General features: G+C 36.5%; 1 protein-coding gene across 15 annotated transcripts in view; it reads left to right on the plus strand.

The window, feature by feature from the left end:
- PRLR (prolactin receptor) overlaps positions 1–8,875 on the plus strand; it is a 152,458-nt gene extending 143,583 nt beyond the window's left edge. For all 15 annotated transcript variants that reach the window (XM_086867672.1, XM_086867674.1, XM_086867676.1 and 12 more), the window contains 5 exons: positions 1,044–1,213; positions 2,168–2,312; positions 3,136–3,235; positions 4,192–4,261; positions 4,887–8,875. In XM_086867672.1, coding sequence (XP_086723798.1) covers positions 1,044–1,213; positions 2,168–2,312; positions 3,136–3,235; positions 4,192–4,261; positions 4,887–5,897 — 1,496 coding nt within the window. In that variant the 3' untranslated portion in view covers positions 5,898–8,875. The remainder of the gene's footprint in view (positions 1–1,043; positions 1,214–2,167; positions 2,313–3,135; positions 3,236–4,191; positions 4,262–4,886) is intronic.
- Positions 8,876–12,213: the final 3,338 nt, after the last annotated feature.

Genomic DNA, 12,213 nt, shown 5'->3' on the forward strand with positions numbered 1-12,213 from the left:
GGTTTAAAACTATGTTCAGAGAAACATTTATTGGTTTTCCGTATTTCTTGTAGTCAAACCCTAAGAAACATCATCCAGCTAAAATCTTTTTCCACTGTACAAGCAACTGAAATCTATTTGATCTTTTAACTAATAATACTTAAATCTGATTACCTAAAAGTAGTTTTCAGACCCAAGAGAAGCTGCATTAGTGCTTTTTATGGCAGTATACTGATAATCTCTTTCTCAGACTTTTCTACAGAGTGACTGTGGACAAGTAATTAGGGTTTTATCTAAGAGAACGGAGCATTATCCTTGATAACCATTTTGTTGCCAAGGATCTGGCTGCCAAGAGTCTGGCAACTGGAAAAGGGTTCTTGGAGAAATGGCTTTATATTTTACCTCAATCCAACGACCTGATGAATCTTTGATCAGACAGTGGTAAAATACATGCACAAGATGCAGAGGCTTTACCTTTGAACTGAGGAAGATGCAAGCCTGACTGTAAAAGAAACCTATGTTCCATTTTGGTTTATTTTTGGTATACAGACAGAGCTTCAATATGGGTTTTTGGTTTATTTTTAAGTATCCTTACATATGAGTGTAGGGACCACACAGTTGAGTTTTTTAAATGTGAAAGATGAAGGGGACAAGTTTCATTAGCTGCATCCATGTTTTCAGTGTTCCTAAATATTTATGCCAAGCTTTGATAAGATTATAGTAGAACACAACTTCCATAACATAATTTTAAAGGTGTTAACTTTGAAATATAGTTGTGGAGGAAAGTAACAATAAATGGTAATGTAAGAAAAAATATTTTTGATGATAAATGATTAAGGCAAATCTCAATGTGAATCCAACATACTACTATTCAGAGGAGTTTTAAAATTCATAAATCCATACTTACTTTACCTGAAAACTCTTGGTTTCTATACAGTAGCAGTTCTAAATTGTCAGACACAATGGAGATGGCAACTCTTCACTCCCATAATGTTGTATTTCTTCCTAAGATGCAAGGAAAAAAGTCACTTAAACTCTTATTGACGGTTATTTTATTTCAACAGTTCAGCCAGATCCTCCTGTGAATATAACTCTGGAATTAAAAAAGTCAATAAAGAGAAAACCGTATCTGGTCCTGACATGGTCTCCACCCCCACTAGCTGATGTCAGATCTGGATGGCTTACCCTTGAATATGAATTGCGACTAAAGCCTGAAGAGGGAGAGGAATGGGAGGTAAGAATGTGACAAGTTTTTGCTAGATAATTTTTTCCTAACCAGCTAGATTTTGTCAGCCAAGTCTCATGCCTGAACGTAATGAAGCAGACACTCTAAATACTCTAAATAGTTATAAATAATATTTCAAAAGTGTGTAACCTATGATTTCCTGCTGAGAACACTGGTATCTCAGTTGCTGCTGTACGATAGCAGGTGATAAAGTACCTGGTTTTAATTGTGGCCATTATTTATTAATCATACTGGCATTTTAGTTTAAATTGTTCATTCTCTTTTAGTCAGCTGTCTTTTGTGATAATTTATTCTTAACCACAAGCACTTCTTAGATAACAGAAAGATCAGTGACTTTACATAAAATAATTTAAATTTATATAAATAATCACTAGGTGGTAATTGCAGTGGGAACACAATAATAATAATGATTTTATATGGCCAGGATCTACAACTTAAACAACTGAGTGGCAAATTAAAGATTCCAGCTATTGGTATTTGACTCCATCCCCTTCTTGTCTGCAGAACTTCCAAACCACCTCTGTATCTCCTCCTTCCCCTTTCCACTGCACTTCCTTCTGGCCCTATGGCCAGACCTACTTTTTATTACCCTGTGCATTTCCACCACTTCACATTCCATCTTCCTCTATGCATTTTCTTTCTCCATCTCTATTTCTTGCCAGCTCCTCTTCCCGTCACTGTCGCAGTTCCTACCATTACCACAGCTCCTCCCCTATTTGCCATAAATTGATGATGTGTTTTTGCAGCAGTTTAATTTGCACTGTATACCAGAGCCAGATCTCATTCTCACCTGCTAGAAAGAAGAATTTAAACTATTGAAATAAAAAAATTTACTATTATTCCATGCCTGCTCAACAGTTATTAAGAAAAGATATCCAGACTCATTTTATGTTCTCGTCTTGATTACCAAAACCTTAGCTGTGACTTTTATTTTATTTCTAGACTATTTTTGTTGGACAACAAACACAATATAAAATGTTTAGTTTAAATCCTGGGAAGAGGTACATTGTACAGATTCACTGCAAACCAGATCACCATGGACTTTGGAGTGAGTGGAGCCCAGAAATGTATATTGAGATCCCTACTGGTGAGTGGCCAGACATCCCTTCAGTAATTGTTATTACATGCAAGTTCATGTTATATTTTTTTGTTAGCTGTTTGTGGCACTCATTCAGTTCCCTTACTTTCCCTGGGACAGACAAGGACATAATTTCTAAGGGAACCAAATCCTTCTCATTGTTGCACCATATCCGCTTATCTTTTCCCTTCTTTACTTTTTGATAGAGCTAAGAAAGTGAATAATTTCTTTGATTATTTAAATAATTTCCTTTCTGTCTACTGACTAATTTGTTCTCTTTATGGTAGTTTTTAATTAAAAGAACTCAGGAAACTACATAAAACTGTGATACAGGCAACAGAGAGCGACTGCCTTCAGACAGTAACAGCTCTTCATTATTCTTTATCTGGAATTAATATGAAATAATCACCTCAGTATAAAAAGTGTTACATTACAATAAAAATCCTTAAAAATATGTAATCCTAGGTCACTTTACCCAGCATTTAATTAATTGTATGATATATATTTAATAATGAAATGGCTATAGTTTTGATATGACTGGATTTGAACCCAATCTGTATAATTGGCTGTGACAAAATTTTCCTCTTCATGCATTTCTGTATGATTTTTCCAAGAGAGTTTCTTTCCTGCAGTACCATTAGTAAAAATGATATTCATTATTTGATATTACAGGGATTATTGAGATCCGTCTGTGCTTCTGAAGGCCTCTATTTGATAATAAATTTGGCAGTTTAGGCCAATTTTTAAAATAAAAGTAATTTGTGAGTTTTTATGGCATGCTGACTATATATATGCTAGGTGCATGTCCTTAAATAATTCTGTTTTTTCTTAGACTTCAGAGTAAAAGATATGGTTGTATGGATCATCGTTGGTGTCCTGTCATCCCTTATATGTTTAACCATGAGCTGGATAATGATTATGAAAGGGTACAGGTAAGCCACCAATTTCACAATTGCATGGAGTCCAAGATCAGAGAAAACTTTTCAAAAAGAGACTTCTAATATTTGATTCAATTTCCTATGGCATTTGCCTAATCTTATAAACTCTTAGTTATAGGTATTTGACTTAATTTACAACTGAAAGAAGCAGTGTTTCTGCTCCTTATGGAATCCAGACTAAATACTCAGTTGGTAAAGATCTGTCTCTATTAGATCTGATTAATCTTGGTTAGTCATGTAATATTCATCAAACATTACTTGGAGTACCACTGTTCCTGCAGGAGACATGTCTTTGGGTTTTGTCATAATCTCCTAAAGTAAACAAGGTTATATTATGAGATTGTCTTTCTTCCAGCCTCTCTATCAATTTCCCAAATGATTTCTTAGAATCCTGGCTAATTTCAATCAAATTTGAAAGAGAAAGGTGTTGCAAAGATTATTGCTTTTATACAAGTCTTACAAAGAAATACTGGCTGAGTAGAAGAAAGGGATAGAACCTGTGGTTGGAAAAGCCATGTCCTTCACCATAAATCCTGTTTATCAGTAGTCAGGTGGCAGTCAAAGATGCACAGACAGCCCCACCAGCCCTCCTGAACTGCACCTCACTTCACTGTTTCATGGCCAATGATGAGTTTACAATGGTGTTAGAGAACTAGAGGTTAAGGAACAGATGACAATTAAAGGGACATTAGTAATTTTACTTTTCCAGTTGAACAACTTTTGTAATACCGGTGTTTTTTATAAATACATCTAAGGCTACTTTATGAGCTGTAACTGGATTTGTGAATTACCTAGCTTGAGAGGCAGACAAGAGACAGAGGTCCAACTGGGATGAATAAGATATGGGAGAGGTGTTTCAAAGCTTAGTCACATTCTGAGGAAACGAGAGAACAAATAGTGAGATAGAGCCTGTATTTACATCTGGTATGTTTATTCCGGGCTTTTTTTAGAATGATGGCGTTTATCCTGCCACCAGTTCCAGGACCAAAGATAAAAGGCATAGATACACATCTGCTAGAGGTAAGTACCACAGTTAACAACAAAAGAATTCACAAAAACCCATGTTTTTTCCAACTTGTGTATTGGCAAGGACAATTACCACAATAAAGTGTAAAACTGCTTCAAGTAATCAATGCTGGAAATGAGCAACACTTTCTGGTTAAATACGTGGAGGAATGTGTGAGTCAGAGTTTTGCCTTGCACTTGGAACAGAAGGGTGTTTAAGAAGAGGGTTTGTGACTGCTGTGTTTTCTGGGACATAAAGAAATGCTTCTGTGACCTTCCTAGTAGTTCTTACAGAAGATGCTCTCCACAATCTTTTGCCATGCTGAAGAGGCAGGATATGTCTGCACTGCAATTCTCCTCCATTTCCTTCTTGTTAAACTCAGGAGAGCCATACCTGCCAAAAGCTCCCTGCTCCTCCCAAATTAGAAACGTGAATTTTAGGATTGTCTCCCCACTGAGGAAACTCAGGAATTTTTCTTCCCTTCTTTCGATAGTTTCTGCAACAATCAGGTTCAGGTCTAGCAATACAACTATCAAAGTATTTGTATATTAAATATGTAGATTGTTCACAATTGTTCTAGACAGGTAATCCCAAAGGCTGACAATGAAAAATTATATATCCTTTTCATTATACCTTCAGACAGGAAAATCTGAAGAATTACTGAGTGCTCTTGGTTGCCATGGTTTCCCTCCAACATCAGACTGTGAGGAACTACTGATAGAATATCTGGAGGTGGAGGACAGTGAGGATCAGCAGCTCATGCCAAGTCATGACACTCATTGTAAAAATACAAAAATTATACTCAAGGAAACAGACAGTGACTCAGGCCGAGGGAGCTGTGATAGCCCTTCTCTCCTCCCTGTGAAGTGCAGGGAATCCCACAGCCTTCCATCTGCTCTTCAAACACAAGATGTAAGAGCTAAAGAAAAAAAAGGAGGAAAAGGGAGCTGGGAAACTCAGTGTACGGCCTCAGAACAGAAAACGCTCCCTTGTAACAGTGAGAGTAAAAAGTCGTGCACGTGGCTGGCAGCTCAGTTACCCAGTAATCAGGCTGCTATGTTTGCCTACCACAGCACTGTGGAGGCATTCAGGATAACACTGAACACCACAAATGTGAACACTTCACCAGTTTTGGTGGGAAATGAAGAAAATCGTCAGTCGCTGTATCCCATTGCTGAAACTGCGTATGATGGCATGGAAAAGATAAATGAGATGGAATATTCCAAAACTGACCAAACCACAGTGCAGGTCAGACAAAACCAACAAAATGACAAGTCGCCTTTCCTGAATCCTAAACTAATGGACTATGTAGAAGTTCATAGAGTCAGACAAGATGAGGAACCGACACTATTACTGAAACATAAAGAAAATAGTGGAAAGACCAAAAAATGCACTGTTCCAGGAACCAGCAAAGAATATACCAAGGTCTCAACAGTTATGGACCATCACATTTTAGTATTATTGCCAGATCAGCGCACCCAAAACACACCTGTGTCTCAAGAACCTGTAGCAGAAACATCTGAGAACCCTCAGCAAAGTCAAGCTGAGAAGAATACGAGCTACAGCACGACAGCTCCAAGTGATTCCACAAGAGACACCAGTGGATCAGACTACATGGACCCATCTTCCTTTATGCCCTCCTTTAAATAACCTATTAGTACAGCACATACTTAGTGGTTACACACAGCAAAAGAAACTCACATAGCAAACAGCTCCTTTAAAAAGCCTAGTCTTCAAAAGCCTAACCACCTGTGTGCATTGTACAGGTAATAAAATAATCTGTGAGTTGAGGTTATAGTCATGGATGTCAGTCCTGCATCATTAGCACACATTTCTGACAGGGTGAAATGAGGAAATGGATCTTGTCTGTCATGAAAAATGCACTGTAAAATAACTATTCAGTTCTGCAAAACTTCTGTTGGTGGATGAAGCCTGAGGAGGTACCACAGATTCAACAAAGATGAAAATTGTTGTGGATTAGTCAGCAAACCATAGCAATCTGAGCAGTTCCTGCATTAGATAAACCATTGCACAATGTATTCTTACCTAAAATGTGTTTTCTTCTGAATGCATTCTAGCACTAGATTAAGTTTTCTTTATCTTTTTTCTCAATCCTTGAGAAAAAGGAGCTCTTGTACATTACAAATCATATATAAAAGAGAACATATTCTACAAATTGCAGTAAAATAACAAATTCTTCTAAATATATTTTTGCTTTGTTTCAATGTGACAGAAAACTGCATCCCATTCATATCTTAGTCCAGACAAACCAAAATGAAAAAGAAAGCAGGATAATATATGATATACTGCCTTACTGTATATAATATACAATTTTACTTTAATATAAGCCCATATGTTTAACAATCTATTTTTGAAGGCTATTTTTCTATTACCAAAAAAAAGAGCAAAATAAAATATTTTTTAATTTCCCAGTGCTATTTAGCTACCTAGGAACTTTTCTCTTTCCTTCTGCTGAGGCAGTAAAAAGTGAAGCTATAATTTCTATACAAAGCATAAAATTAAACTTTATACTAATTAAGAATATGGAGACTTTTTAAACTATATTTCTAATATATTACAGATATATTACTATTTGAATTGTAAGTTATTTGTTTCACAGGTTTTTTCATTACCTGTAATTATATAATTAAAATAGAAATTAGGTTTCAAGAGCTAAGGTTCTGTCCCTTTGAATTTGTACTCTGATGCCAATTATAAATGAAATGGGGTTCTCCTGCACTTTTCTCTGAGCCTGGAAGGAAAGTCGGATTTTTCATATTGAATTTATTAACATCAGTTTTGAAACCCAGCCTCCAAGGTCTGATTCAGACCTCCACTGAAAAAGCAGTGGGAATGAGGAGGCAAGTCCATGTACTTGGGCTGATCATGTGTCCCCAGAACAGCAGTGGGAACAGTAAGGATCCACTATATCCCATGTAACTGAAGACAGAATCAAAATGATATTGTAGTGGCTGCAAAGTTGTTGTGGTCCTTCCTTCTTGAAACAAAAGTTTCATTTACTCCAGAAAAGTATGACTGCGTGATGACTGATTAAAAGTGGGCAAAGTATTTAGCCAGTACCTCTAGCTTCAGGGGAAACTGGAAATTTAAGGTGAGGGAATGATCCTGTACCTGCGAAGGAGAGTGTATGTGATAGATGGGCTCCCTTTTGTTAGTCCCCTTCCTGAACAGCTTTACTTTTCCCCATATTTTTATGATTTTATGCACTGAGCAAGCCTTCCTGTGGTACAAGGTGCCTGCTGCAGAGCCAGACAAAAGAGAATTTCAGATTCTGAAGGTACCATAAGGCCACAACTAATCTGGCAAATCAGATTCTTACCCTTTACCTTCCAAGCCATGGAACTGCTCAAGCACAGATTAGGAGAACTGCCTAGCCTTTGCATAGGCAGGACTGCAGAACTTAGCTAATTATCTGTGTGTCTATAAACATACATGGTAATGTAGACATTAGGGTGGCATCAGATTTAGAGCCTGTACTCTATACAGGCAACTGCCCACTTTCAGGGGCTGATCTGAGCAGTCTGGATGCTCTGCTGAAGGTGTGGGAAGGTATCCTAGATTCCTAATTCAGCCACTTACTTAGCATATGAAGACACAAAGGGGCTACTCCAGGTATCAGCCAGACATAAAACTGTGTTCAGCTATGGTTAACAGAATAATTTTACCATAGATACTCTGTATGTAGTATACCTTACAAATTTCTAAAGATGCTAGTACTGCAAATAAACTCTTGAGTTATGAGGAAACTTATGCATGTGGAAGTGTGTAAGCTGATAACACACTGTGTCTGACAGTGTTTTATTTACCCTTCAGTTTTCTGACTGAATCTGACAGAGCTAACACCATCAGACACACTCTTCTTTCTTTACACAGATAGCTCTATCTGTGTAGTTTCCTACACCAGATGATGTGCAAAAAGATGCGCTGCTATAGGCCTTCTGGGATGTATCTGGTGATGCACAGAAGCTACAGTACCTTATCAAGCCTAGAGCCTAAAGATGTTCCTTATAGAGTAGATTTCTTAGGTTAGAACACAGGTGACTACCCAGATGTACGACAGTAACAGGCTGTTCCCACTGCATCTTTTTACCTGAAGTTACTTTTCACCTGAAGCACACAGACACAACAGTTAGCAGATTTTATATGATTCATCCTGCCTAACTGTAGCATGTGTGCCTCCAGTAATCCACACAGAAAGTTTCTCTGCTTTGTCATAAATGAATGCTGAAACTGTAAACTAGTTGTAGCTTAAATTACTATGTGTGGTGTTGAGCATCTCCCACCTTTGCTGATGAATGTTTCAATATGCCAAATCATCATGGCTCTCCATGGAAAGGGAAAGTCACCCACAGTGGAAAAGGGGCATTTTCTTGCTGCTTTGAAGTTTTGGGGGATTTGCTAGTTAAATGTAATTTGAATGTATTGTCATAAATATATTTAATTCTTGGAACTGAACTAATGTGCAGATAGATTAATTTTCCCTTGGATTTGCTTATATTTTTCAAAACACCCTGTTGCTCCCAGTACCAGAGCTTCTGAAAGTGACCTTAAACATCTGAAAGTACATTAAAAAAATAAAAAACAAGTGTTCTGTAAAATCAAAATAACCTTCAGCTAAGTGTTTGGCCATTTGAATGTTTAAATACTTAATTTTTTCTGTTTGCAACAGTATTTTTGCTTGCAGGTCTTTATGCTTTTCATTAGCAAGTACTTGAGTTTTTGCAGCACTTCGATAGAGTCAATCAGTGTAAAAAATTATGACACAACAGTGGGGAAAAACAGGCTCTTGACACCTCCTTTGATATCCAGAGGGAGGAACAGAATATACCCCAGGAACAGGGATCAACCCTCTAGCTCTTGCACCATTAGTCAAATTTCTCACTTGGAATAATAGTTTCAAGACTTTGAATGATGTTTTCAACATCAAAGTGATCTACGTGTCATTTAGAGTGTGATCTACTTTGTGATAGCATAAAAGGCCTAAAAAGTAGCATAAAGATTCTTCTACAGAAATAGTTTTACAAAACTCCTGAAATTTAACATATACATTTTATTTAATTACCTTTACTTCTGACTCAGACTAATTTTAACATGCTTTCTTCAGTATTGGCAAATATGATTCATTACCATATTTTTTTTTTACTAGATTTGTTTTCAGCAGAGATATATTTGATGTACAGTTTTAGTATTTCTGTGTAATATTTCAGACTTTAGAAGAAATACAAACTAATGAATTGGCACATGCTCACAAAGCTCAGTATCACATATGATTAAGACTTTAAGTTTGGTCTTGATGATACTATGTAACTACAAAGATTAGTTAATAAAAATGCAGTGAATTAACCTGATATAATATTAGTAAGAGGATATGTGTGTTTATGGAGCAAACTGTAAAACAAATATGTAATGATGATTTATGTCAAACCAGTGAATTTTGTAGTATATCTATCTGTGTGTCTATGTTTAAATGGCTGAAAAATAGACAGCTGCTTTAAATGTCATTCAAGTATCCCAAGTGTAGTAGCAGCAGGTGTTTAAAATGAATAAGCAGAACTTTTTGTGCTCTCTGAAGCATTGTATATGTGGGGCTTACATCATGAAGCCTGTAAGTGTATATCGTAATTTCATGGTAACTAAATGATCTGAAGGCGTTGTGCAAGGAAACTGAAGTTGTGTAAGCCTGTTGATAGACATCAGACATCTTCTGCAAAGCCATAAAGACAAATGAAGTAAAAAAAGTGTCATGAGATCAGGCATCACATTCTCAAATAATTGCTACCTCAGGTTTTATTTTTTTGTCCCTTTAAAAGGCAAGCAGGAAAAAGCATTTTGCTTTTTTTGTGTGTATAAATTTGTGACTCATTCTGTCAAGAATTTAAAAATCTCATTTGTAAGTTCAAATTATTTTGTTAAGAAACAGCTTGTCATGGAATCATCACTTCTGTTGTAGTGGCAGTAGGAGGATGGAATATTTGAGATGTGTAGCAAAATTAAATGCTTTAATTAATTTATTTGATTAATTAATAAATTAATTTAATTAAATGGAAAAAAGAAAGGTAAAGGAAATTCCATTTTGTAAGAATATCCTTGCTGCCCAGATTAGCAGTCAAGCATCAGTCCCTTTCCGGGCCTGAAAAGTTTTATGGCACTATTTGTATTCCCAGGTCACTAGGACTGATTGAGCCAATTTTCCAGAGGTGCTCTCATTCTGGATCTCCTCTATGGAACTTAGTGTTTATCAATATTTGCTATTTACAATTACCTGTTTTCAACTGAGTTCCAAGGAAGCAAGCCTTTCAAGTCTGTCTCTGAGTAAAAATGGAAAGCCCTGCTCTCAACTAGATCAAACTGTCACACTAAAAACAGGCTCCAGCTCCTGTGGGTGTGGAAAGACAGACTGAATTATAACAGTTTGAATAACCTTGTGGCCCAGCCTTGAAAACTATTTTGAAACAAATCAGGGATTTTCTTCGGGGTTTTTTTGTATATGTCAAGCAGAAAAATAAAGATAAATGGATGCCTAAACACATAATACATGGGGATATAAAGAACTTAAATATGATAGAAGCATAGAACAGTTTAGGTTGGAAAACAGCTGTAAGGTCATAAAGTTCAAATGTTAACCCAGTCCTGCCAAGTCCTCCACTAAGTGACAGGAAGAGCAAAAAGGTTGCTGCATGTGACAGAGAGGAAAAGGAGTACAGTCACTGTGGGAAGTACATGGTAGATGATGAGGGAAAAAATGCCTTTTGACTACAGCTGAGAAGAACGGGGGAAGAAGAGAAAATGGAAGGGAAAGAATCAAATGTGAGAATAGACAGTAAAAAATAAGAACTAGCAGAACTGAGAGGAGGGATAAATGAGTTAGTGAGGGGAAATAAAGGAAGAGAAGGAAATACTTTTATATCTAAAGTGGGAATGTGGGCAGCTACCTGATATAGTCCACAAAATCAGTAAAGCCTTATGCAGTGCTGAAGAGTTGGCAAAATGCTGAAATCAGCTACTATGGATCAGCTGTTATATATGAGCAGGAAAAGCCCTATACATGAGAAGTGGTCATTTGTTTTCTACCAGTTATGGGATTTTTCTTCCCCATATCTGACATTGGTCCCAGGCAAAAACAAACCTTGAAGAGTCAGTCTCAGCATCTGATCTGACACTGTGTTTCCTACATTCCTAAGGGAAAAAATCAAGAGAAATAAAGTGTACTGCACTGCTTTTATAAACAACCTTCCATTTTTCACACAGATATACAGGGGAGATTTATTTGTCCATTTACATTGTCCCACACATATGTCTACCATTCTTAAGTATTGTTTTGTTTTTATTTAGTATATATAAGGCAATGACCTAGAAGCTCCAAGAGAAAAAATACTTTGGGGATATTACTAAGCAGTCTCTTGGCATTTCTGGGCATTGTTTCACTTTGTACCTGTGACAATGTATCTTTTAATACTTTCCTTAGCTGGGAAGTCACTACCTTGGTAATAAATTCTGAAAATTACCAAGTGGGGTTTAAGATACATCTCTTCAGTATGTTACATTTTTAAAAGGCTCTATTGTATCTCTTGGGAGTAGTTAAGAAAAAATACCTGAATTAGTTGTGTGTCCTCTCAGAGTGCTGATATGCTAAAAGCTGATCTTATACTCAAGATATTGGTGCATAGAGCAGTTAGATATAAAAAAGTCTTTTTTTATATATTTCTCTTTTTGGAAGGTTTATTGTCCTTTTCTACTTGGTGATGCTGCTTGTCTTGGATCTTGACATTATTTAACTATTTTTTTTTAACAATGCTGCTTTTGGATCTATTTTTGTGAGCTTCTGAGTACCTTCACCTCATTTTGACATCAATAAACATTGAAAGATTTCATTTCAGTTCCTGCAATGGTTAGTTTTAGAGACTTGTAGCACTGAGTAGAATTTTTAGAGGATGCTGGAAATCAC

The sequence above is a fragment of the Cyanistes caeruleus genome, chromosome Z, assembly GCF_971803275.1.
Source record: "Cyanistes caeruleus chromosome Z, bCyaCae1.hap1.1, whole genome shotgun sequence".
Taxonomy (NCBI): Eukaryota; Metazoa; Chordata; class Aves; order Passeriformes; family Paridae; genus Cyanistes; species Cyanistes caeruleus.